At 40.9% G+C, this 25,440-nt stretch overlaps 1 protein-coding gene and 1 long non-coding RNA gene across 2 annotated transcripts in view; one reads left to right on the top strand and one right to left on the bottom strand.

Moving 5' to 3' along the window:
* SHISA5 (shisa family member 5) overlaps positions 1-18,164 on the top strand; it is a 36,380-nt gene extending 18,216 nt beyond the window's left edge. The window contains exons 4-6 of the mRNA XM_081934925.1: positions 11,791-11,906; positions 14,266-14,478; positions 18,028-18,164. Coding sequence (XP_081791051.1) covers positions 11,791-11,906; positions 14,266-14,478; positions 18,028-18,101 — 403 coding nt within the window. The 3' untranslated portion in view covers positions 18,102-18,164. The remainder of the gene's footprint in view (positions 1-11,790; positions 11,907-14,265; positions 14,479-18,027) is intronic.
* A 308-nt stretch (positions 18,165-18,472) lies between these two features.
* LOC309382941 lies at positions 18,473-21,885 on the bottom strand. The gene is made up of 3 exons (XR_014173732.1): positions 21,871-21,885; positions 18,594-21,696; positions 18,473-18,556 (listed from the first exon to the last, which is right to left on the bottom strand). It is a non-coding gene; the product is annotated as an uncharacterized lncRNA (long non-coding RNA).
* Positions 21,886-25,440: the final 3,555 nt, after the last annotated feature.

Raw genomic sequence — 25,440 nt, forward strand, 5'->3', positions numbered from 1 at the left:
GGGTAGGGCTTATATTAGCCCCCCCCCCCAAATGAGACTAGGGCACAAGACGTGGAATATTGAACCTTGTTATATGATCTGCCACACACTTGGCCAAGTACCCCCTACAAAAATATGGAAATCAAGGAGGAGCTTTTTGGATTGTGCCAAGGAGATAATTACTACACCTCAAAAATAGCCACTAAAAAGATAGAAACTTCAAGTTAAATATGTTCGTAATTGGATAGAATTGCTTGAGGAGTTGCCTGGCGGTTCGGAAGAGGTGTTGATGGTTTGGAATTGTTTAAATAGACTGCACACTGGTTTGGCTAAAACAATGATCACATGTTAAAATGGGGTTTTCTCCTTGAGGACAAGGATATTTACTGCAAATATGGCAGTATTCAAACAACTATCCATCTTTTACTGTTCCCTCTGGGACTGAGATGCACACAGAATGACTTTCCAGTCGGAAATATCTCTGCTACCGTGTTTCCCCGAATATAAGACAGGGTCTTATTTTCTTTTGACCCCCCAAAATTTTTTTTGCTTGGGTCTTATTATCGGGGGGGGGGGTTATTGGTTTGGGGTTGCCGGGTGGCTGTTCTCTTGCGAGCAGGCACTCAAAGAGCCGAGCACAGCCTTGGGGGCAAATGGCTGTGTTGCGCTGTTGCAGAAGCGCAACAAAGCCACCATGAGGTGACCACGCTCATAAGCAGCCATCCGGCAACCCCCCTTTCTAGCCAGGCAGAGTGCCACCATTATCACCGTCCCAGTAATACCCCAAAGGCGCTAAGCCGCGTGGTGCTTTGCCTGGCTGGAAAGAGAGGTTGCGCGAGCACTTGTTCTGCCTCCGGCTCGCGTGGCTCCCACCCTCAACATGCCCAGCTGTCCCTGCAGGGCTGGGCCAGGGCGCTGCCCTGCTGCTGCCACTGCCCTGCTCCAAGCATAACCGGCTTCCAAATTCTGGAGATCCGCGGCCGAGTCTTCCGGCAGCGGCCGCTCTGGGACTACACTCTATGGTTGTGGGCTGGCTGCAGGAAGACTCTCTGTCCCACCAGAGTCTTCCAACAGCCAGCCCACAACCATAGAGCATAGTCCCAGAGTGGCTGCTGCCGGAAGACTCAGCAGCGGATCTCCGGAGTTTGGAAGACGGTTATGCTCAGAGCATGGCAGTGGTGGCGGCAGAAGGGCTGCGGTGGCAGCGGCATCCAGGTTGCTGCTGCGGTGGCAACAAGGCTGTGGCAGCAGCAGTGGGGCTGTGGTGGCGGCAGCTGGGCTGCGGCGGCAGTGGGGCCATGGCGACAGCAGCACCCTGGCCCGGCCCTGCAGGGAGAGCTGGGCATGTTGAGGGTGGCAGCCACGTGAGCTGGAGGCAGAACAAATGCTCATGCAACCTCTCTTTCCAGCCAGGCAGAGTGCCATGCGGCTTAGCATCTTTGGGATATTACTGGGTCGGTGAATGGCGTTCTACCCGGCTGGAAAGGGACGTTGCCGAGTGGTTGCTCATGAGAGAAGCTGCCCAGCAACCCCCCGCTCCAACTCGGCACAGAGCCTCCCACCAACCTACCGGTATCCCAAAGGCGTCAAGCAATGTGAGCGACTTTGCCCCCCCTCCCTCGGCTACTGCGGCTTCAGGATATCACTAGGTTGGTGAGTGGCGCTCTGCCTGGCTGAAGGGGGGGCTTATTATTGGGGGAGGGCATATATTTTTGCCCACAGGAAAAATATGACATAGTCTTATTATCAGGACATGTCGTAATTTCGGGGAAACACGGTATCAACATGGCCCAGCATTGGGCTAGAACTATATAAATCTATGTTTTTATTCAAGTTTTTAATCATTTAAATTAATAATTACCCCTTTTCTAGTTCCTGCATTTCTGACCTGAGACCAAATAAGATGGCCATCAGAAGACTGTAAATTCTCTTAGGCTTTGGGGAAGCCAGCTGCATGCAAGTTCTGCAGCTTCTGGATGAGCTTCCCCAAACCATTCCCTTGGTTAACCCCCTCCCTCCATCCCTCCCTTCCTCAGAAACTCACATTTCTTCAATGAAAATAAACAAACAAAAAATCCGGGAAGGACAGACTTGTTGATCTTTCCACACACACACACCCCTTAAGTGCTGAAACTAAACTGTCCACCTCTGTCCTCCCATCACAATCCCTGTTAACAACTTAATTTGTTAAATTTACTGCCTGCTTAGTAAAAGAGTGACAAAATCTATACATTACTCGCCTTGATGAATGACTGCCAGGCTGAAGAACGGAGGAAAGGAAGCAAGCAAAGAAAATCTTTCTGCAAGTTGTTTGCCTTGAAGAGTTGAAGAAAAAATTTCAACTCAAAACAAAAAGCGGCTTCAGCACAAATGTGCAACAAATGGCCTTGGAAGAAACTGGGTTCTAGAAGCAGCAAAAAGCTTTCAAATTCAGCCATGAGAGCATCCTAAGCAGAGGTGGGTTGCTCCCGGTTTGGCCCGGATCGGGCGAACCAGTAGTAGCATCGGTGGGAGGCTCCGCCCACTTGCCCAGACGCTTTTGTGCATGCGCAGAAGCGTTGTGCGAGCGCACGTGTGCGAGAGCCCGAACTGATAGTAGAGAATTGGCAACCCACCACTGATCCTAAGGTTATGTAATCACCAATCGGGCACTTCCCATCTATGATCATTGCACTGTCCTGCAATAACATGACAGCTATTTGTGTGCGTCACATCCGGCTTACAACAAACAGAATTATGGAGAAAACAGAAGTAAAACTATATATAGATTTCCGATTAGTCACTGTGCAGCTTAGTGAGTGAGTTCCTGGTCCCAATTATGGTTGCTAAACAAGGACTACTTGTACCTACTAAGATAAAAATAATTCAAGCAGCAGTTCTTGTGACATGCCATGAAATAACAATAGCATTTAAAGTCATATACTGATCCAAAGTGCTTTGTGGCTGTCTCTAAGCCAGGGGTGTTAAACTTGCAGCCCACAGGCCGGATGCGTCACGCAGTGGCCACTCCCACCCCTGTTTTAGCATGGGGGAAAGTTGCGATGCATCACGTGACGACGCAAGTTTGACACCCCTGCTCTAAGCGGTTTACAGTGTCAGCATATTGTCCCCAACAATGAAAATTGGACTTTGAAGAAGCAGCATAGGAAGAGAATTGATGATTTGATGTTAGAGAAGACACTTGTGAATACCATGGTCAATCGAGAAAACAAACAAATGGATCATCAACCAAATCAACCCAGAATTCTCACTCAAAGCACAGATTAGCAGAATAAACTATCATATTTCAGACACATGTTATAGCCCCAACTCTCTGGAGAAACCTATAAAGGTGGGAAAGATAGAAGGAAAAAGGATATGATGACCACCAGCAACAAGGACCAAGTTGGAGGTAGAACCTCCTAGAGACATCATTGACACCCACAAAATCTAATCAGAAGTATGTATTATACTAATCACTGTGCAGACACAGAATAAAAAAAGCAATTGAAACAGTAGTATATTACAAATAATTACAGGATTGGGCTACTTGGTGCTGTCTGAGCTTGATTGTCTTCTTGCAGACATTTCTTTACCCAACTAGGTAACATTATCATTATATCATTGTAATATCAAATAAGGGACCTTTAAATTAAAGGGATGTATTATAGAAGCCCATGAAAAAGAAGCAGTCTGAAAACTTTTTTAATGTCAAATGAGTCAAATGTAGTCCTGCTAGAGCTCTTTTCCAAATACCTGGAACTGGTGGAAAATCCTTGTAATTTTAGGAGAACCAAATGAGTCTGCCCTACCATTGTTAAACAGACATAAGCCACCGGTGGGTCTTTCAGATCACTAGATGTGTCCACACACAGAGTGAAACTAGAAATAACAAATGCTGAGTTACTTTTGATTAGATAGGAGGGATTAAAGAAACCCCCAAGAGCCTTCCGAAGTCTCGGTTGAGAATTCAAATCCCTGATTTCTGTTATAGTGTGAAGAGCAAGCACGTGGGCATATCTCACCATCTTTTTTAAAAAAAATATTTACAAACATGTAAAATACCCACACACAAAACTTAGACGTACACCACATTTACACAATACAATACGAACAGGAGCTTCCTGTTCTTTCTAATAGCAATTGCCAATCGATATCGCTCACCTTATATTGTTTCCCCTTCTATTATATTTCATTTGTATTCTTGTTGCTCTTTTTGTTTTCTAGTTTTTCTCGCCATGTAGGCAATTGTGAGGCCTCTTGTATATGCTTTCATAGTGTCCCAGAGATTTTGAATTGAGGTGTCTTCTTTTTTATTTATTCTAAAAAATAGTTTTAATTCTTTCTCCAGCATTTGAGTATATTCTATTTCATGTACAATATTTGAATTCATCATCCATCTTTTTCTTCTTCTTTGACCTTTCCATCTTAATTTTATTGGATTATGATCTGCCCACTCATTTGCTTCTATTTCAATTTTGTCTAATTGATTACATAGACCAGATGAAATCCAAGCCATGTCAATTCTTGATAGGGACTGGTGGGGGTTTGAATAAAAGGTATATTGCTTTCTTGTTTTGTACCTTTCTCTCCAAATATCATGTAGTTTATATTCCATTGCCATCTCAAAAAAGGATTTGTGTAACGTATTTTTTTTCTTTTTGCTTTCATAGTCCAGTTTTTTTATCTATTGCATTATTGCAATAATCTATTGTATTAATGCACTATTGCATTATAATCCCTAATTAAGCAAATATTTTCGTATTCTAATTCATTTATTTTGTTGTGTAATTTCCTATAGAATTCCTCTTGTTTCTGATTTGGTGCATATATGATTATTAATAATATTGGTTTTTCTGTTCTCTAATTCAATCATTAGCATCCTGCCTTCTTCATCAGAGTAGACTGCTTTGGAATTTATTTTTTCCTTTATATAGGTTGCTATTCCTCTTTTTTTTCTGCCAGTGCTGTATATAATTTCCCTAGTTTTTTTGTTTTTCAGTAAATTCCTATGTTCCCTTTTAATATGCACTTCCTCTTTACAGGTTAAATCTACCTTCAGTTTCTTATGTTTATTAAACATCTGTGCTCTTTTTTGGGTGCGTTCAGTCCATTCAAGTTTATCGAAATAATTGTTATTTCCTGGTCCATCTTTAGATGGGGTGTTTTTTGTTGCTTCTGGTTTGTATCTGACTTTTCCCTCTCGCTCCTTCCCTTTCTGCTCTCTCTCTTTCTTGCCTCTGTTCTTCTTTCCTGTTTCTTTCCTAGTCTTCTGATGCTCTTTCATTTTCAAGTTGGATTATTGATAACTCTAATTCTTTATTAATTTGTCTATATTTCAGCTCCATTTTTTCCATCTTCTGATCTGTTTGTTCTATTTTTGTTTCGATGTTCTGGATTTTTTGTTCGTTGATTGCTAAGGCATTATGTATCCTTTCAATTTTGTCATCCATGTTTTTGATATTTCCTTTCGCCATCTTATTCACGTACAATTCTCTATCTCCTCTCTGCACAGTTCTCTGATGTGCTTTCTCAAGCTACTGGTGAGATGTACTTATCCAATCCTCTCAGCTGGTTTGTTTATTTTGCAGGGATCAAAGCAAATGTACAGGGGTAGGGAGTAGTCCAGCAATATATTTAAGAGTAAAATCATTCAAGCAAAGACACCCCGTGTGATTTTAGGATTTAAAGAGACGGTCCTTAATTGATCATTTTGCTCCTGTTCAAAATGCATCCAAATATTTTGTGCAGAAAAACTTGAGATATTTTTCATTTGTGGTAAAAGGGTTGGGAAGACACTGCTAGTTCTATTGAGCAGTTTAGGTTTGTTTGAGCAATTGTTTCTGCCGTGCCTGCTGCACTTGGGATGTCTGTGGCCCAGCGGTGCTCTGTATCTTTAAGAAAACTCTGAGCAGGGAGCAGGATGTGATCAAAGAAGCTACTTTTCCTGTTGAGATGTGAGACAAATCACATGTCTTCCGGTTTTATCCAGAGATGTGGCTACTGTAGTTTTATTTCTCAGTGAAAGAAGCAAGAGTTCTAAGGGACAGAATCGCCAAAGGAAATTTTGAAAAGAAAATATAAGGGTTTTTTCCTCCCTGGAAGCCAAAATGAGGTAAACTTTATGCATTTTGTTGGCAGGCATCTTTCCTTTCATTCATTAACCATGAGCCTTGGAGCTCTCCTGTGTAACTTTGGGATATTATTTATTCAGAAGAAATACCTATTCCATTAATAGCAGTCATTTAATCTTTTTTCACTTTGCAAAGTCCAGGAAACATAACTACATGAAGAAGCAAAGGGGTTTTTTTAATGTCAAATTTTCTTGCTCAAGCCAAAGAAGAAAGCCATTACCAAAGTATAAAAATAATTCTTATCCTTTTAATGTGTTGGTAATTAACTACACAAACTAGAAAGAGTCAGTCATTAAGTAGCAACGTGTAGTGCTTGTGTTCCCAGCAAAATAATTTGCCATGACAGTACTTGGCATAGACTAGCATAGAAGTAAATCATTCTGTGTCCTTGGCTACGTATCTTGTTTTCATAAGGTTAGAGAGGACAGGCCTTGTGTCTCTTGATAGATACCTTGTGGTGAGTTGTGTTGTAAAGAGATAAATGGATAATTGAGTGGCACACAGCCTGCTTTTCCTATCACGATGTAGGGTTCTATACAACAAAAAATACTGTGTCTACAGTATCCTTTTAACAGTCAATTTTGGATCTGTTTCCAGAATCAAGCTAATACAAATGATGACTTTTTGTCCAGATTGGAAAATTAAAGTAACTTCATATATTGTACATTAAGGGAGCTGATACTTTCCTTGGGGCATCTACAGTAAAAGAAAAATAATGCTTCTTTAACATAGGTAAAGAAACCTATCTAGATCGCATCCCTTTTCTTTGTGACCTGATCTGTTGAGATTTTAATTTAAAGAAAGTGCAAACATGGAAGGATCTATTTCCTCCTTCCTTGTTCCTTTCTCTTTACCCGGCTACATGATGCCACTTGCTGGAAGGCACTCCAAATGAGCACTTTGTGGGACATGCCCCTGCTTGTATCAAAATAACAGCTTGTCTTCTGGGCAAAAACAGTTTTGCACAATGAAGCAGTATGCCTGGTGAGATCATCTTTAATCCTGTCCTCATGACTTCTTCATCTCCAGCTGTTTTTTTCCCCTTCTGTATGTAGAGTTTCTAGGAAAACCTTAAGCACCCAGAAGAAAAACAAACAAAGTAGAAGTTATAGAAATAGATATTTTGCACTAAGTGTTCCAAATTATCTCTTCTCTAGAGGTTTCACTGTGGAAACGCAACTGGCACCATTATATATAGCTGTTTAATAAAATATAAGCTAGCTCAATGAACATTTTCAAATGATTCTTTACTAATGTTGGAATTCCATTCTGGAAGAAGGAAAGAAATGTTAATCCTAATAGACCATGAGTTATCTCTCTTCAGAATTGGCCTGGCCTAGGCACCATTAGCACTTGGGTAGATCTCACAAAAGTTCAACCTCTTTATCCATGACTGAAAATGTATGGAACCTGCTTCTAACAAGGCACTTAACAGCAACCCCAATAGAACAAAGGGAGGCTAATTGAAAAGTTTAGATCTTAAGAAGCAATTGAAGATTTTTTTAAAAGGTCAGATTTCAATATGTCTTGGGTTTTTGGGTCTCTGATTCCATACTTCTCTGTGCCCAAGGAATATATAACCAAAGCTTGTAATTTTTTTAAAAAAAAATCAACGTTTTGGGGATATAATTTAACAATATATTAACATCTTTAAACCTTCACTTTTTCCCAAGAATTTGATAAACCTCAGCTTTAAGGTTTACTTTAACCCAAAAACAACCGACAATGGGCATAAACATATACCTACACATCAAGCACCTTCAAGTTTTATTAGATCTCCAAAATATGGATCATAATCAGATTTTTAAAATTGGTTGAATTTTAAACTAGATTTAAATTAGATGGAGGTTTATTAGCTGCTGAAGTATCCAGATCATACAAAAATCATAATAGTTGTGTGTATGCAGGTCATTATTTATTTATTATCACAGCTATGTAGTCATGAATCTCACGGATGTGAAGTTGGGTGACAGTTAAAACAATTAAAACAGCTAAAAACAACATGATTACAAATAAAAATAAAACTTCAGGAGGGAAACCAGTACCTTACATACAAAATAGCCATCTCATTACCCCCCATTTATATACTTGGTATCATAATGTAGCACATCATAGATCAGGTAGTATATATTTGGTACTATATATCCCTATTCAGCTTTTACATGTGTGTATATCTTCAAGTCAGTCTTCATTCCTGATAGATGCCTGGACAAGTCCGTGCTATTTCCTTGGCAAGATTTTTGGAAAAGGTTTGTCATAGCATAGCCTTTTTCCCAGAACTGAGAAAAAAAGTATTTTAGCTGGCTTCATGCCAAAGGCATGGCTAAAATCACAATTTCCTGGTTTCTCCTGGTTTGTAGTCTCATAATGTCACCATGCCAAACTGGTTTTAGGTAAATCATACTTCTTTTCGAAAATTTCAAGGCATTTAAGTATAACTGTCCCCACTTACTCTGCACCACCACCACAAACATTTTCCCTGCCATTTTAAATAGACTTGTTCTAGATCACAATCTTACACTTCATTTCTGACCCAATACTGCCCAAATACTGTATGTTTAGTTACCTTAAAGGTTGGCAATAGAATTAAATTCCCTCTATAGTTATCCCAAAGGTGATTAAACAAGAGGCAATTGGACTTTCTTATTTTTTCTTTGAAGACGTTTCGCTTCTCATCCAAGAAACTTCTTCAGCTCTGACTGGATGGTGGGGAATGGAAGGATTTATATTCCTTGCAGACAGCTGGTCATCTGCATCCTTTTAGAGGGTTGAAGCACTTGGAGGTTTATCTTTATCCTCAGGGTCACCTGAATAGCTCCGGGTTCCTATAGTCTGCAATTTTTCCCCCTCTGGAAATCCATTCCTACTCCCACACCATTCGAAGGCTGTTAATCTCAAATATGATAGCTAAAAGTCCATAGAGATTGTCAGTCATCCAGGTCATGGTTGTCCCAAAGATGCTTTTTCAGGAGGCAACTGGACTTTTTTTTTTTTTTGTCTTTTTCTTCAAAGAAAAAACAAGGAAGTCCAATTGCCTCCTGAAAAAGCATTTTTGGGACAACCATGACCTGGATGACTGACAATCTCTATGGACCTCTATAGTTGCATCCAAGAATTTGCTAGGATTTCAAAGGGTGAAGGATATTATCCAGTAAGGCACAAAAGAGTAACTTTGTTTTTCATTCTGATAATGTTATTGCTGTTAACATTGTCATGCCATTACTTGGTGCTTATCTGAATAAATATGTCGTATGATGCAGATTAAAATCTGGAAAAATTGAAAGTACCACCAACAATATAAAAGCTGTAGCTTTAAAGGATATGTCTTTGGTGTTTGCCCATTCCATATAAAATTAACCATTAACTCACCTCATTGATTTAAGTCAGTCTTTACCATTTTAGTCTGGTTTACCATGAGATTGACCATGACAAGATGTTCTCCTTTGTCTCTGCATTATATATAATACAATACAATACAAACAATACATATGGATAAAGGTGTTTACAATCACTAGTCCTGAATTTAGAATAGATTGAAAAATTTAAATATTAAATTATTGGTTAATTTACAAAAACCTGGGTGGTGGGGAGAGAGCCATAAATATCTCTCCTGATCTTACAAATGATTTGGATCTAGTTTGCATTTCAGATGCTGTTTCCCAGAATCATCTAGCGTTGGCATGATAAATATTGTTCCTATGTAAGAAAAAATATCAAACATGCCTCGGACATAGACTGACGACCACATGACATTATTATTTATTGTGAAATAAGCAGTCATGTCTGGATTTTTTAAACATAACATTATTAGGAGTATTTCCATTGTAGAATAGAACCTGGGGAAATGAAAGTTTGGATAACGATTATCCCCCCCCAAAATGCTTCCTATACTTATAAACTGATGTCACACTCAAACGCCATTCATATCTATATATTTATTAAATTTATACTGAAGTTATACCACTGGAATAAAAATCCAAGCCTCGGACCTTACTTTTCATCATTGGCTAAGCTTTTATAAAATGTTCTTGCTGAAGGATTTATCAGCAATGCAAAAAAGCCATATGCAAATATTTTGCACATTCAGTTGCTATATATAAAAATTTAGCTCTGGTCTTGAGGAGGAGGAGAAGGGACAAATAGTTGCTTAGCCCTAAGAAATTAGAAAGTGTGACAAAGAGACAGAGTACCCTCCCTAGACAGTCTTCTCCTTAAAAGAGGGGCAGTGAAAGTTTTGGACAAACTTCCCAGATTTAGTTAATGTATACCCCAACAGTGAAGGAGAATGTCTGGGATCCCTGCCATGTCTGTTCCTTGACTTTGCTTTCTTTGAAGGACTGGCATTTGGATAGACTCAGACTATATTATCAGACGTAACCGCATCAGAGATTAAGAGGTCAAATGAATATGAGCACAGGAGCAATCAGTCTATGAAAAGGACGGTGGGAACAATTTGGTCTGAGTATAAAGTGCATGAAGTCTGAGCAACAACCTGTTCCCCCAAGAAAAGAGATGAGAGAGTTTCATTTACATGCAGAAAGCAAAGGCTTAATATAAAAGCATGCAGTAGTGTTTAAGGTGTAGGCTGGAAACCAGGTGACTGATTTTAGTTGCCGCACCCGTTTTCTAGTCTGGTACTGTAAACATTAGACCGAAATGCTGCCTGCTTTTATTTGCGTGCTATATCTGGCACAAAAACCTGCCAGTTAATTTTGGGCTACTCACTCACCTTTGGCTCACCTCACAGGGTTTTTGTGGGGAAAATAGGAGGAAGAAGGAGTATTAGGAATGTTCACTGCCTTGAATTTCTTATAAAGGCGGGATAAAACCTAATCAATAAATAAAATAGTAAATTAAAGATTAATACCAGGATGAAATCATTAAAGATTTTATTTGCATCTGGAGTTTACAATTCACTGGAAAACAGTTTTCCTTTGTAAAGGGAAGTCATAAATATTACCTTCTGAATAAGCATTTCTGAATCATAACCTTGAATTTCTGTTAACTTTTCTTTTTTTAGTCATCATACGTGTAAAGTCCTCAAAGTGAAATTCTTCTTTATTGTTTTGTGTAAAGTTAACATCGTGGATTAAAACTAACCAAGGGTTTTGTGATCTTCTGAAAAAGATATGTTGTCTAGATTTAACAAAATAAATGTCTATGTAGACACGTTTAGTGAGGCTTATTCTGGGGAAGCTCATAGCCAAGGTTCTGTCCAGTTGTTTAGGGAGTCTTATAATCCCCGTGCAGTGGCTGGGGCTGATCAGATTTGTACTCTGCAACATCTGGGTGTGTCAAAGTTCTTGATGTGGCAGTAGACAAGAAGTTAAAAAAAAAAGGGTGTAAAAAGTCAGCATGGTGGATATGACTATGCAGATGAGCCTCACCTCTTTTTCACTTTTTTACATGCTTGACATCTATGTGGTATACTTTTAAAAGAAGTGAAACTCTTTTTGTGCCTTTGGCCCGCCTACTTGATTTTTTTTTTCCTTATCCGCGGCAGTAAATTAATAAAACTGCCCCTCTGAAAGTTTGAGTTGATGGAGATTAACCATGCGCAAATCTTGCATTTTGATGTTTCGCCTGACATGTTTCCCATTTTAGTTTGCATTTAGAATAGCGAAATGCTCTTGGTGTAAATGTATTATTTTCCGAAGCCTTTATAACTCAGACAACTTGCATTCTCAATGTTTTTCAGTGGGACGTTTATAGCAATTGGCATTTCAATTTTCGTCGTGTTTGTAGTAGGCATCATTCTCTGCTTCACCTGCTCGTGTTGCTGCCTGTATAAAGCCTGCCGAAGGAGACCGCAGCGTAAGTATCCTCCCTGGCTGAATTGTTGCTCTGTTTGAGGAAAACTATGAGTGATGTTGTTGAGCGCATGGGGCAAGAAAAGCAGACACAGCAGAACGCTTCCCAGAAATGCTGCTTTTAAAATAGGTGAAAAGTCACTTGTTTAAAATGTAACTAGCTTTAGATCAGAGGCTGAACAAGGAAACAAAACTTATCTCCGTCAACAGAGTTGCAGTTTCCTTTGGCTCTCTGCACATGTGACAAACTGAAGGGAGTTCAGCTTTACTGTGGCAGGTATCTTTACTTAACCTAAGACAGTGATGGCAAACCTTTTTTGGCTCGCGTGCCATAAGTGGGGGGAGCGCAGGGGGGTCGTGTGCAGGCATGCCGCACCCATAATGCAATGCGTGACCCCCCCCCCAGTGCACATGCGTGCACTACAGGCACGAACCCCTGGCACAGGTGGCACATGGAGCCATTTGTCAGGGCACGCGAGGCGCTGCCCTGTCAGCTGGCCAGCGCGCATGCGCGCGCTGGCCAGCTCAGTTCACCTTTTTTAAAAGCCATTTTTCGCCCTCCCCAGGCTCCAGAGGCTTTATAGGAGCCTGGGGAGGGCGAAAACAGCCTCCCCCGCCTCCCGGGAAGCCCTCCGGAGGCTTCAGGAACTTTCAGGAGGCTTCCCTGAAGCCTCCGAAGCAGTCGAAACAACCCTCCAAGCAAACTGGAAGTTACTTTCGGTTTGCTTGGAGGGTCGTTTTAAGTGCTCCAAAGGCTTCAGGGACTTTCAGGAGGCTTCCCTGAAGCCTCCGGAGCAGTCACAACAACCCTCCGAGCAAACAGGAAGTCCGTTCCCGAACTTCCGGTTTGCCCATAGGGCCGGTTTTTTACGCTTGGGAGGCTTCACAGAAGCTCATGAAGCCTCCGGAGGAGGCGGGGGGGCTCTTTTCGCCCTCCCCAGGCTCCTATAAAGCCTCTGGAGCCTGGGGAGGGCGAAAAATGGCTTTTAAAAAAGGTGAACTGAGCTGGCCAGCGCGCGCATGTGTGCTGGCCAGCTGACAGGGCAGCGCCTCGCGTGCCCTGACAAATGGCTCCGCATGCCACCTGTGTCATGCGTGCCATAGGTTTGCCATCACTGACCTAGGACTATAATTCTCAGAAATCTCCAGGAGCTGGGAGATTCCAGTGACCGTACCTGCAGGGAATTCTGGGTATTGTAGTCTTGACATTCCTGAATAAAGATGGAAAGGTTGTCTTACAGCTTCTAAGTAGCTCGGCAGATCAGCAGACATGGGACGTAAGATACCAGAATATCAGACATCTTCTCTTGGCGTGGCTTTTAGTAGAAGTAACATTTCTGGTGGGAGGAATGATACATTTCTTTTTCTACCTCATGCCTATGGAGGAAGTCTCAAAACCTATTTGAAAAAACAGTTGCCAAGTTATAAAACTAGCAGGAAGAGGGGAAATGCTGAGTTTCCTTCTGTCCTGAGTTAGCCTTACCAGGTAAATCAGACAGGAAAACATAACCAGAGAAGTTAATTCTACTTTATTGTAAAGAAACATCAACTGAGTCTGCAAGTCTGAAAGTACAATTCTGCTGTCATCCTTACAGCCTGAAAAAGTTTGGATAGTCCCTTCTGAGTTTCTTGCTTGGCCCACTCTCCAGCTGCAGGCTATGCTGCCTCTTATCTGATAATTCCCTAAGTATCATCGCTTCACCCTGTCTCCAAAGGTTTCCCCCCATACCCATTACACTGTGATTGATAGATCAATTGATTATGTGACTTGATGGCATTTTCTACTCCTAGTAACCCCATCACCTGGCATGACAAAATTCCAAATAGTGCAATCTTGGAACGTGCTGGAATCTCTAGCATGTGTATACTGTTGAAACAGTGATGTCTATGGTGGCTTGGGCATCTCGTGAGACTGGCTGATGGTCAGATTCCAGAAGATCTCCTGTATGGAGAATTAGTGCAGGGAAAGCTCCCCAGAGGGAGACCACAGCTGCGATATAAGGATATCTGCAAGAGGGATCTAAAAACCTTAGGAATTGACATAAAGAGCTGGGAAACCTTGAACTCTGATCGTTCAGCTTGGAGGATAAAGACGCAGCATGGCCTTCTCCAATTCGGAGAGACACTTGTGCGGCAGGCTGAGGCAGAGGCAGTCCCGGAACTAGTGAAATCTGGGGATTACCACTCCCGAATTGGACTTTTTAGCCACACCAGATGCTGTGTTAGGACCTCATTCCAGAGCGCAATACCATAGTCTTTTGAGACTAAAGGATGCCAATATAGTAACCACATAGATGCCGTGACTCCTAATGACCACATTCCTGTGCTGATTCCTTCTTAAACACCCTTCTTGTGTTTTACAGCTGTTGTGTCCACAGCCACAACTGTGGTGCAGATGCCTTACCCTCAGCAGCCTGGGGTACCCGTTGCTTATGCTGGAGGACCATACCAAGGGTACAATCCATTGCCAGTACAGCCCCAGCCTGGAATGCCAGCAGCACCCTACCCAACCCAATACCCTCCACCTTATCCTACGCAACCTATAAGGCCACCGCCATACCAGGAAACAGTGCCAGGTAAGCAGTGGTGGGTTTCAAATTTTTTTGGAACGTAGGTGTGGCCTATTTTGTGGGCGTGGCTTAGCAGTCATGTGACCGGGTGGGAGTGACCAACTTGTAAATGTGGTGAAACTCATTTAACAATGCTCTTGCTTAGGAACCAAAATTTTGGGCTCAATTGTGATCATAAGTTCTCTTCCTTTTTCTTTCTTTCTTTTTCTTTCTTCCTTCCTTCTTCCTTTCTTTCTTGTGTCACTCTCTCCCTCTTTCTTTCCTTCCTTCCTTCCTTCCTTTCTTTCCTTCCTTCCTTTCTTGTGTGTCTCTCTCCCTCTTCCTTTCTTTCTTCCTTCTTCTTTCTTTCTTGTGTCTCTCTCCCCCACTTTCTTTCTTTCTTCATTCCTTCTTGTGCCTCTCTTTCCCTCTTTCTTTCTTTCCTTTCTCTTCCTCTGTCTTCCTTCCTTCTTTCTTTCTTTCTTGTCTCTCTCCCCCACTTATTTCCTCCCTCCTCCCTCCCTTCCCTCCATCCTTCTTGTGTCTCTCTCTCCAACGTTCTTTCTTTCTCTTTCCTTCTTTCTTTCTTTCTCTCTTTCTCTTTCTATCTTTGTCTCTCTCTCTCTTTCTCTCTCTCTCCCTTCCTTCCTTTCTCTCTTACTCTTTCTTTCTCACTTTCCCCCCCCCCCTCTCACACACACATACCTTCCAGTTGGTCTTGGTCAAAAGGGCACCTTTTCGGTCCCAGCTGGGCGCCTGGAAGAGAGTGGCCGAAGTGGCTTCTCTCTCCTCCTCCTGCAGCCGAAGGAAAAGCCCCGGGGAGACGGGCTCCACGCGCTGCAGCCCGGCAGAGCAGCGCGCAGAGCTCGTCTCCCCGGGGCTTTTCCTTCGGCTGGTAGGAGGAGGAGAGAGACGGACTCCCCGCGCTGCTCTGCAAGGCTGTCGCAGCCGATCCTCCGCTGACGCCTAAAGAAGAAGCGGTGGTGGATCCTCTTCTTTAGGGGTCAGCAGAGGATCGGCTGCGACAGCCTTGCAGAGCAGCGCGTGGAGCCCGTCTCCTCTGGGCTTTTCCTTCGGCTGGTAGGAGGAGGAGAGAGACGGACTCCGCGCGCTGCTCTGCAAGGCTGTCGCAGCCGATCCTCCGCTGACCCCTAAAGAAGAGGATCCACCACCGCTTCTTCTTTAGGCGTCAGCGGAGGATCGGCTGCGACAGCCTTGCAGAGCAGCGCGTGGAGCCCGTCTTCCCGGGGCTTTTCCTTCGGCTGGTAGGAGGAGGAGAGAGACGGACTCCGCGCGCTGCTCTGCAAGGCTGTCGCAGCCGATCCTCCGCTGACCCCTAAAGAAGAAGCGGTGGTGGATCCTCTTCTTTAGGGGTCAGCGGTGGATCGGCTGCGACAGCCTTGCAGAGCAGCGCGTGGAGCCCGTCTTCCCGGGGCTTTTCCTTCGGCTGGTAGGAGGAGGAGAGAGACGGACTCCGCGCGCTGCTCTGCAAGGCTGTCGCAGCCGATCCTCCGCTGACCCCTAAAGAAGAGGATCCAAGCAGGGGTGGTGGTAGCTCCGAGCCTTCTCGCCTTCAGACAGAGCTGATTCTGCACCTTCTACGTTGTCCTGGGCATGCGCCCACCAGCTTGCCTGTCTTGTCTTACACAAGTTGGCCAGCTGAAGCCTCCCGCCTTTCCTGAGCAACTGGCAGCTGCAAGAGGCGCGAAGGGGGGGCAGGTGGGGTTTGCAACCCGAAGGCTGGCATTTCGTCTCCGCAGCGTGAACCAGCTTGGGTGCGACTGGAGAAGCTTCCTTAGTGGAGCTCCTGAAAGGGACGCAGGCTGCCACCGCTCCACTGAAGACATTTCTGAGAAGAGAAACTTCTCCGGTCGCGCCCAAGCTGGTGGAGCGCAGGCAAGCGCCGTCCCGTGAAAGGGACGGGGCAGGAAACTTACTTCCGGGTTCATTGGCCAACCGGATCGCGCGATCCGGTGCGATCCGGCAGAAACCCACCACTGCAGGTAAGGCAAGAAGAGGGGAGCGATGTACTGAAACTGCTAGAAAGAAAAGGAAATAAATAGTAGCTCACAGTAGTCTTTCTTTTCAAAACATGTACAGCCTCAAATTATAAATTCATATTTGCTCTCTTGGGAAACTTGGCTTCTTTAATACAAATAAACTATCACTTCTGTTTAAATTCTTCTGAGGCTATCTGGTTGAAATCCCTTTTTACTGATGATTTTATTCCGCTGGTGGTCACCTTTCCTAAAGAACAGAGCTGAGTAGTGAGCCACACTGTGCTAGAAATTTCCTCTTAAACATCTGCCTCCAGTACTGGCCAAAATGCTTGCAGGTTGGATGACTTCAACCCAGGGTGCAGAATTCAGCAGATACTGAAGCGTCTCTGCCTGGAAGAGCTTTGGTTTACGAGAAGGTGGCTTTAGGGCAGATTGCTTTGACTCATGCTACAGGATAGGTTTGGTGCACTCCATGGCCTTCCTACAGCGTTTGCTGAGACATCCCAGCCTAGAAGGACTTTGACCAGCACTGCAGAGGATAGACTTTTTTTAGTCTTTTCCCATAGAGCATACTTTGCTTCATGAAAGATCTTCAAGGAGGTGCTTTGTTTGTCCTTCATCAAAGGGCAGCCCTCCTTCAAGGATTTGAAAAGGCCTAGCAATGTCATTTCTTACACAATGTTTATCAGGAAACCAGAGACAGACTACTTTACATATAGATCTCTGTAGGGTAATAAAAGATGTGGTGGAAAAGAAAGAAGCAACAACCTAACTTTTCAGATACAAGTTGTCTCCAAGTTACAACCACAACTGGGGCCATAATTTCCATTACTAAGTAAGGTGATTGTTAAGTGAGTCACATCCAAATGTATGACCTTTTTGCCACCGTTGTTAAGTGAATTACTACAATTGCTAAGTAAACGATTCCCTCCATTGTTGAGAGCTGGCTGGGAAGGTTACAAATGGTGATCATATGACCCCCAGGACACTGCAACCATCATAAATGCATGCCGGTTGCCAAATGTCTGGATTTTGATCATGTGAACATGGGTACTCTGTGATAGCCATAAATTAAAGAGCTGGTTGTAAGTCACTTTTTTTCAGTGCAGTTACAACTTCAAATAGTTGCTAAACAAATGGGATTCAAGGATTACCTCTATAGAAGGAGTGTTGTTATATTGCAGCAGGCAATCAACTCAACATTATCAATAGAGAAGAAGATCTAGATGGAGATTAAGGAGACATTTTGGCCCAACAAGGAAGGCTTCTTTTCCAAGTATAAGAATAAGGCCTCAACGTAGATATCTTAACAGAGCACTCCAAGTAATGTGTTTGCGTTGTTTTCTATGATGGAAGAACAAAGGTACCCCATGGACACTCAGTCACTTTTATACGGTTCGTTCTGCAATTTAATTTTCAGAATTTAAAGATCAAGCTAGAGATCTTCCTTGATTTCATAACTACTGTATGTGGACACCAGCATGTGATGAAAATCTAAGAAATATGCAGAAATAAATATAAAAAGATAAAGTAAGCTGCTAACCTGTTGTGCTTGTCTGCTTGTTTTTTTTCACAGTTGGTGCCTCGGCTCCTCCAGCTCAACCCCCTTATAATCCAGCCTATATGGATCCTCCAAAGGCTTCCCATTAAATGGACTTTTGATGTTGTGTGTCTGCCTTGAAGCCTCTTCAAATTGCCTTTTTCACATGAAGTTCTTTCTGAAGATGATATTCTGATATATCTGTTTGGAGGGGTGGGTCGCAGTTTAGACAACTTTATTTACAGCGCATTGAGAAGTGCAAGTAATTCAAGCAATTAAAAGATGACTTTTTTGAGGGGGAAGGGGAGAACTAAGAAAGAACTTAAAAAGTAAGCATCGGGAATATAAATTGGACTAAACAGGGACAGTCATTTGAGGGATTATTTTGGCATTATTTCATCAAAATCCATTTAAAATGGGCTAATCTCTTTCCAGCATAGTAGGAAGAATAGCATCTGTTGTGAAACAGACTATGTTTTCTAAGCAATGGGGAAATAGCTCTTTAGCAAGAAATGGGGCATGTTGGTCAATAATCCCCTTGTTTTTGTCCATTACGCAGCAGTTCCTATATATATATACATACATACATATTACATACATACATACATACATACATACACACACACACACACACACACACACACACACACATATTGTATTCTCTGTTGCATGGAGATTGTTGAATGGGATCATTTATCAGCTTTCTGTGTTCTACAACAAAATATTACAGCATGTTGTGCTCTTATAAAAGAAGACCAGGACTAGGACCAAACAGAGATAAGGTGGTGACCTCCTCTAATTTTATCCATAGTTCCCAGAATCCCTTGCCCTTAGCATCCAGAGGCTGCTGGAAATTTAAATCCAGCTGGAGGGATGTTAAATTACATATCCCTGCTCTAGGCTATTTAAATAGGACATTTCATTCCACCCTACATTAACCATTTTCTTATCTAACTGACAATCAGTTTCCTATAGGCACATATAGTTTTAATAAGGTGGTATTTTGATTAGAGTCTCACCAGCCTGAATATACTATTAGAAGGAGGAAATATCACAGTAATGTTTCATTTAAAACGTGTGCTTTGCTGCCATTTCAGAATAAATCCATTTCTCAATTGAAAGTAATTTTCCAACTACTTAAGGAGAGAGAGGGAGAGAGAGAGAGAGATGAATTTCTGTCTTGAAATAAACACTATATGTAATAAATTTGGCATCCTGGAGACTTGTATGAAAGTGGAAACATTTCAAAATTCTTTACATAGTAATATGGAAGTAATTTGACGAAGCAAGCCTAACCCTGGGCTAATGCCCCAGGATAGAGATGGCTCCCAATCTAAAGCTAAAGCTATAGCTAAAGGAAAACAACTTCGCTCCAAAAAAAGTGACACAGCACCCAAAATAAATCAGTGCAACACTATGAGATAATATACATTGTGAAAACTGTAGTTCCTGTTTAGAAATACCTAGCCAAGAGATACATAGTTTGGAAATTTCCCCCCTCCCCCCCATTGCTAATAGTTTTCTGAAGTTACAGATTTGTTGTCTTGGTGTTTGATTAATATTTCTGTCACCTTTGTGTCTTCTAACTCTCCCAATTTTAGTTCCATTTTTCTATTTAAAATACTTGCAGAATCATTAAGAGTGAATTCTGTAGGGCTTTCATTTAATATGTAGGGGACTTTACAGTAAACGTAAGAGGAACATTTCTGAAAAATGTTGTATCTCCTCTACGTTAATGGCTTGTATCAGTCTTTTTCCATACCACTAATCTTGAGAGATATTGATTTACGACCATGCTTGCTGGAGATACTGCAAATTATAATCCAACATGATAAAGTGCACTCATCTTAGAGAAGTGGACTATATTATGTTACAGACAAAATGAAAGTATATCAGAAAATTATAAGTTATATATGTGGATAATGGAATACTTCTTTGGGCCTAGGTAGAGAAAATTGTTGATTTCTGCAGTTTGTGTTAAACTCTGCTATTGTACTCTTTGTAAATACAAACAGTCCTCAACTTACAATCACAATGAAGCTTGCAATTTATGGTCATAAGTCACAATGATTATAAAGCAGAACATCATGTGATTTTCTGACTTTTTTGCAACCAGTTGTGAGACAAGGATTACCTGTAGGTCTGAAAGAGTTTACCCCCTTATTCCTTACCCATTAGAAATATCTTATTTCAGCAAGCTTTGAATTTTATGACAGCATGACTCTATATTTTTACTTCCACATATGTCTTATAAAGATTACCTCTCTCTATCACTGTGCTGTAATTATGGAATCATAGTATTATTTTGTTGAAGGCCGTTTTGCCTGCTTGCCTTGAGTGCTGCCTCTGTTTCCTTATTCAGGCTATGTATGCTGAGAATAGTTTCTAATCATTGTAATATGTGAAATCAGAGTTAACAATTGGCAAGATTTCAGTAATTGACAATTGGTAAAAAGAATCTCTCCAAAAGTATTTGCTTATGAAAAATTTATAATAGAAGGTATTTCTTTAATGGCACTTCTGCTAGAAGTGGGTCCTGTTACAATTCACAGTACTTGCGTGAAATATGAAGGATTGTAACAAGCGGCACGTGTAGTGTCTCCATTAAACCGCTGCATTCTTTGTCGAAGAAAAGAAGATTTTCGTTTAGCCTTTTTTATTGTGAACTTTTAAAGTGCCTTTTCAAATTTTTGTAACTGTGTCACCATAGCTATTGTACAATACTAACATATCATGATGTTTTTTTGTTCAGAATCTTGATTTTGTTTTTAATAAAAAAAAATCCTTTACATGTTTTTGCTTCTGGTAAAGAAAATGCATTTAGAGAAAAAGCTAGTATATTTGTGGCTATTTGTAATAAATCCGACCATTTAAAATACACATTGCTTTTAAATGACTTTAATTTGGCTTAGGTTAAAAGTGTTTGCATCCTTGAATTGAACATCACTGGTCCTCGCTCAAAATTGCATGGAGCTGTTTTCACATTCACTTAGTCTTATATTCATTTTAATTAAACATTCCCACACATTTCAATGGGACTAAGATATTTTGTTTCTGGTGTTGGCACTTTTTTCATGTGACCTCTAATTGCTAGCAGTCGATAGGAAGATCCAATTTCTCCACTGGAGAGGGAAAAAAAGTTTGTAATAAAGCTCAACTTCCAGCACCTTCTGTGCCTCTAAAATAAGTTCTTTATTGAATATTCTGTTGTGTTTCAGTATGTTGGAGGGTGACTCAGGATAGGAGCTGATACAGATAGAGAGAAAGAATAGTTAAACAAACGAGGCATTAATAAAGGAGAATATGTGTAGCTGAGGGTTGATATGAGGGATCCTTGGTGCTCCCTGAGCTTTGCTTATTGTCTTGCAGATGTTTCATTACCCAAACTAGGTAACATCAGTATCAGCAAGTTCCGAGAGCACCAAGGATCCCCTCAAATGAGGGGTTTTATTCTGGCACTGATTTCCGTACTAATGAAGTAGGATGAAGTTTTAATATATAGAAGTAGAGTATTGTTTCCAGAATAGGAGAAAAAATATAAGACATTAAGCCTTAATCTATTTAACTTCCCTCTCTTTAGTCTCTTTCCCTTACTTTCTTTTTATAATTTACTATGGTGGTGTCTCCGGATTTGGGTATTGACACGGAGTTTGAGTTTTCTCCTGGCTATTCCACCTTCCAAAAGTCTTTAATTCGGTATCCCACCTTACTTACTTACTTTACTTTATTTAGATTTCTAGACCGCCCCCTCTCCTGAAAGGGACTCGGGGCGGTGTACAGTCAAATTAAAACACAAATACATAGGAATAAATATAAATACACAAATCTTAAATTAAATGAGGAGGTTAGAAGACTGTATCTTAAAGTAAAGCAGTACACCATCCTGCATCTGAACCTCCGTGCATAAAACAGTCATAATTCTTGAGTTATGTTTTGTTAAATGAAGGGTTTCAGAAAAGGATGAAAGATTTTGGAAAATTGCTCTAAAGCAGCATATTATCTAGTAGATTCATTGAAGCTCTATAATTTAAAATGAACTCTTGCTAAATGCTTTGCCTTCTTACATGCATGAAGCTACCTTCCAACTAAAATGGCAAACAGAATAATGAAGACAATAGCATTTTTCACAGCAGCATTTTTCTCAAATGGATCACTGTAGCTCAGATGCAAAGGAATTTAACAAGAGGAGAAGCACTCAGTTCCCACTGATCTTTGAGAGCTCTTCTAATTGTAGGTTCTGGCAGAAGCCAAAATGTTGCTGGGAGAAATACAGTTCTCCCAACAGAGGTATTTTTTCTACAGGTGTAGATTATGACATTATGCAGAGTGCTAATAAAAGCTCCTTACAACAAAAGACATGCCAAGCCATTCATTTAAAATAAAGAACATAGTTTAAGCTGTGAGCATGCCAGACATGCTTCAAAAACAAAAAAAAAATTCCAGGAAATTGAAAGGTATAATTAAATTCTCAAAATCTGTTCAACATAAGCTAGGAAGGCTTGGTTCAGTTTTGTACTCCCTGAGGGATTTACAGCTCACGATTTTTGCACCCAGTTCTTTGTAATCCTTCAGGTCAATTTGGCTGAAGGAATATCATTTCCAGACCGAAATTCAAGAGCAGCAACTTCCCCAGTCAGTTGACAGAGATGCCCCCAATAAATGTTTGTCTTGTTTGTACTCCCCCCCCCCCAAATTCCACCTACCGTGTAACTGCGCAGGCAGAAATCTAGCAATTTCATGATCTGTCCATAATCGCTTGCCACGGATAAAACTGATGAATTTCTGACACGCGCTTGCTGATAGAATACATATTATTATCCAACGGAACTTCTAACAGTTTGTGTAACTGTCAGCAAAAGAGATTATACTGTATATGTGGCATTGGTTTTCTTGCACGAGTGGATTAAAATATATAATGGGATGAATTAGTCTCTGAAAGTCCAGGGAAAGGGACATTAACAGAAGAAATTGCAGATGTGCTGTGTCATGTGAAATATTACTGCGGTCCCCTATATGTGGAGACAGTTTCAACCGTATCCCCTGCTTTCTACTTTTCTACTTGAAGGCAATGCTGGCAGATTGGGGGGCGGGGGGGATCTATTTGTAACAATAGTTCCAGATAGGCAGGAATGACTAAACATTCCAGGTTTGCACGGTTGAAAACTTACTTGATCTCCATCAAGAGATAAATCTCAGCACCATAAATCTCTTCAGTTGCCTGCCAATATTTTACTACAAAAATATGAACTCCCACAGTAGTGATGTGTTTATTCCACTAGCTAAAATGATTGGACAGGCAATTATTCCTGTTTTGTGTGGTGGATTTCCCTGTGGCTCTGCGGAGCTCTGTACCTTTAAGGGCATTCTAAACCCTGGATAGAATGTGATCAAAGTTGGCTACAAATTTTCCCCCTAATGCTGTTTTGAAGGGTACATGGAGTAGCCTTCAGAATGTCACAAAATAGGATACGTTTTGTTATTTAAGGAAAATGCTGAGAGTTATGAAAGGAAAAAAGAGGAGTTAGGAGGCAGAGGCTGGCGAAAACCATATATGGGTGAGCAAAAAAATGCTCATTCTGTATTTCCTCTTAAACTAATAAGGTATGAATAGTGAGAATTTCTTACACTGTCCTAAATATAGCAGTTGTAGAATCTAGGCTATAATTTAGTCATATTTGTTTAACTCTAGCCAAACAGTTCACATAAACACATATTTTGACCACCAGAACCTGCAAAATAACTTTTCAAAATGAACAGCCATTACATCTGTAAACAGTTTATTGGTAGCCACTAACCATGGTATGCAAATAATGGCTAAAATGGAAACAATGACTCATTAATTCACAACTTTGCTTTCCAAACATTCCATTCAGAACTATTTTACTGAAAGTTAATTTAAAGAAATCCAGACGCTTCTAAAGCTGCAAAGAGAATCTCTGTTCTTTAGAATTATTTAAAGATTATAACTCATGAGTTTTGTGTTGTGCTTGTTTTCAGCTGAAAAGTTTTCAGTGAGAGATTGTTTAGTTGAAATAAATAAATCTAAATTAATACATCCTACAATTTATCATCTGAGTTGCTGATACTTGCCTCATTTATCAGAGTACTTTAGACTTTGTTTAAACTTGCTCTATTGTTGCAGATAACCTAATTCATTGACCTTGTTATTGTATTTCCTGCTATATTCCTTTCCTTCTTTCCTTTGAAGTTTTTCAGTTATGGTCTGAAAAGGCCACTTGGAAGTTTCCTCCTGAATTCTTCATTTTTCTGCATTTAATCCAAGCACAGGACCTCAGGGACAAAGAAAATTACCAAAGAGTTTATGCAATAAAGGACGCTCTCAAGTGGATTATTATGGTATTTCTGATTGCAGTATTCAGCTTGTTACTCCAGGTATCTCCCTAACCTGGTCATGGTGCTGTATATATTGCCAAATGCTGGTGGGGCTGGGGTGGAGGGAAAGTCACCAAGGTGTAAGCATCCACTATTATTTTTTCTAAAATATTGCCTTAAATACTTTATCTTCTTCCCTCTGACCTGTGAGATCTTTAAATTCTAACTCAGTTTCCAATGGATAAGAACTTCAACACTGGCTTTGCCATCAATTGTACTAGAAAACAGGTTGAAATAAATACGCTGTGCTGTCCAATTAGTCCTTGTGCACAAACACGATACAATCTATTGTGTTCCTATTTTATTATATTTCAGGCAGCTCATTTCATTTGCTCTCATACCACAAAATATCCTGGACACGTGGCTCCTTATTACATACAAACTCTCCTTTCAGATCATTCAGATGGTACTTCCTTGAATGTTGTTAAATTCTGCCATATTAAACCTAGATGGGGGATGACATCTTTCAAAAAAATCATTTTCCAGACTCCTGCCATTTAGCTTTGATTGGGAACAATGTTCCACACAGTTTTAAACAATACCGTGGTTTTACTCTGTTTTTAAGCCATTCTCATATCAGTTTCTTGGTTCAATTAGTTTAGTATGAACAATAGTAAACTATATCCATACATGACAAATAATTTGAAATTGATGTTTTCTGTACGGTGCCATTGATGGATTTCTCTTTTGCTTGGGTTTTGTTCTTGTTTTTATGTAGTCCTTGACCAAACTATTGAATTGATTGATCCCCGAATCTGGCAAAGAGTACTCTCAAAGTTGTATTCAGATGTTCTAAAATTTAAAAAAAAAATTGCTTCCTTCAATTATAGTCCTCCTGGCCCAGAATCTTGTCTTATTGACAGGATCTGAAACACATACTGCAAACCACATCAGGAAACTCAATTGTAATGTTTAAGATTTCCGATAACATAGAGCTCAGTAATTTCACCCAGATAAATCTAGTTCCACTTTGACCTTAGACTGTTCCCATCAACACTTCATATCATCAATAGACAGAGATTGGGTTGCAGGGGTTTGAACAGCTCTGCTCCACTT

Source organism: Natrix helvetica (assembly GCF_964273705.1).
Source record: "Natrix helvetica genome assembly, chromosome: 1".
Lineage (NCBI taxonomy): Eukaryota > Metazoa > Chordata > Lepidosauria > Squamata > Natricidae > Natrix > Natrix helvetica.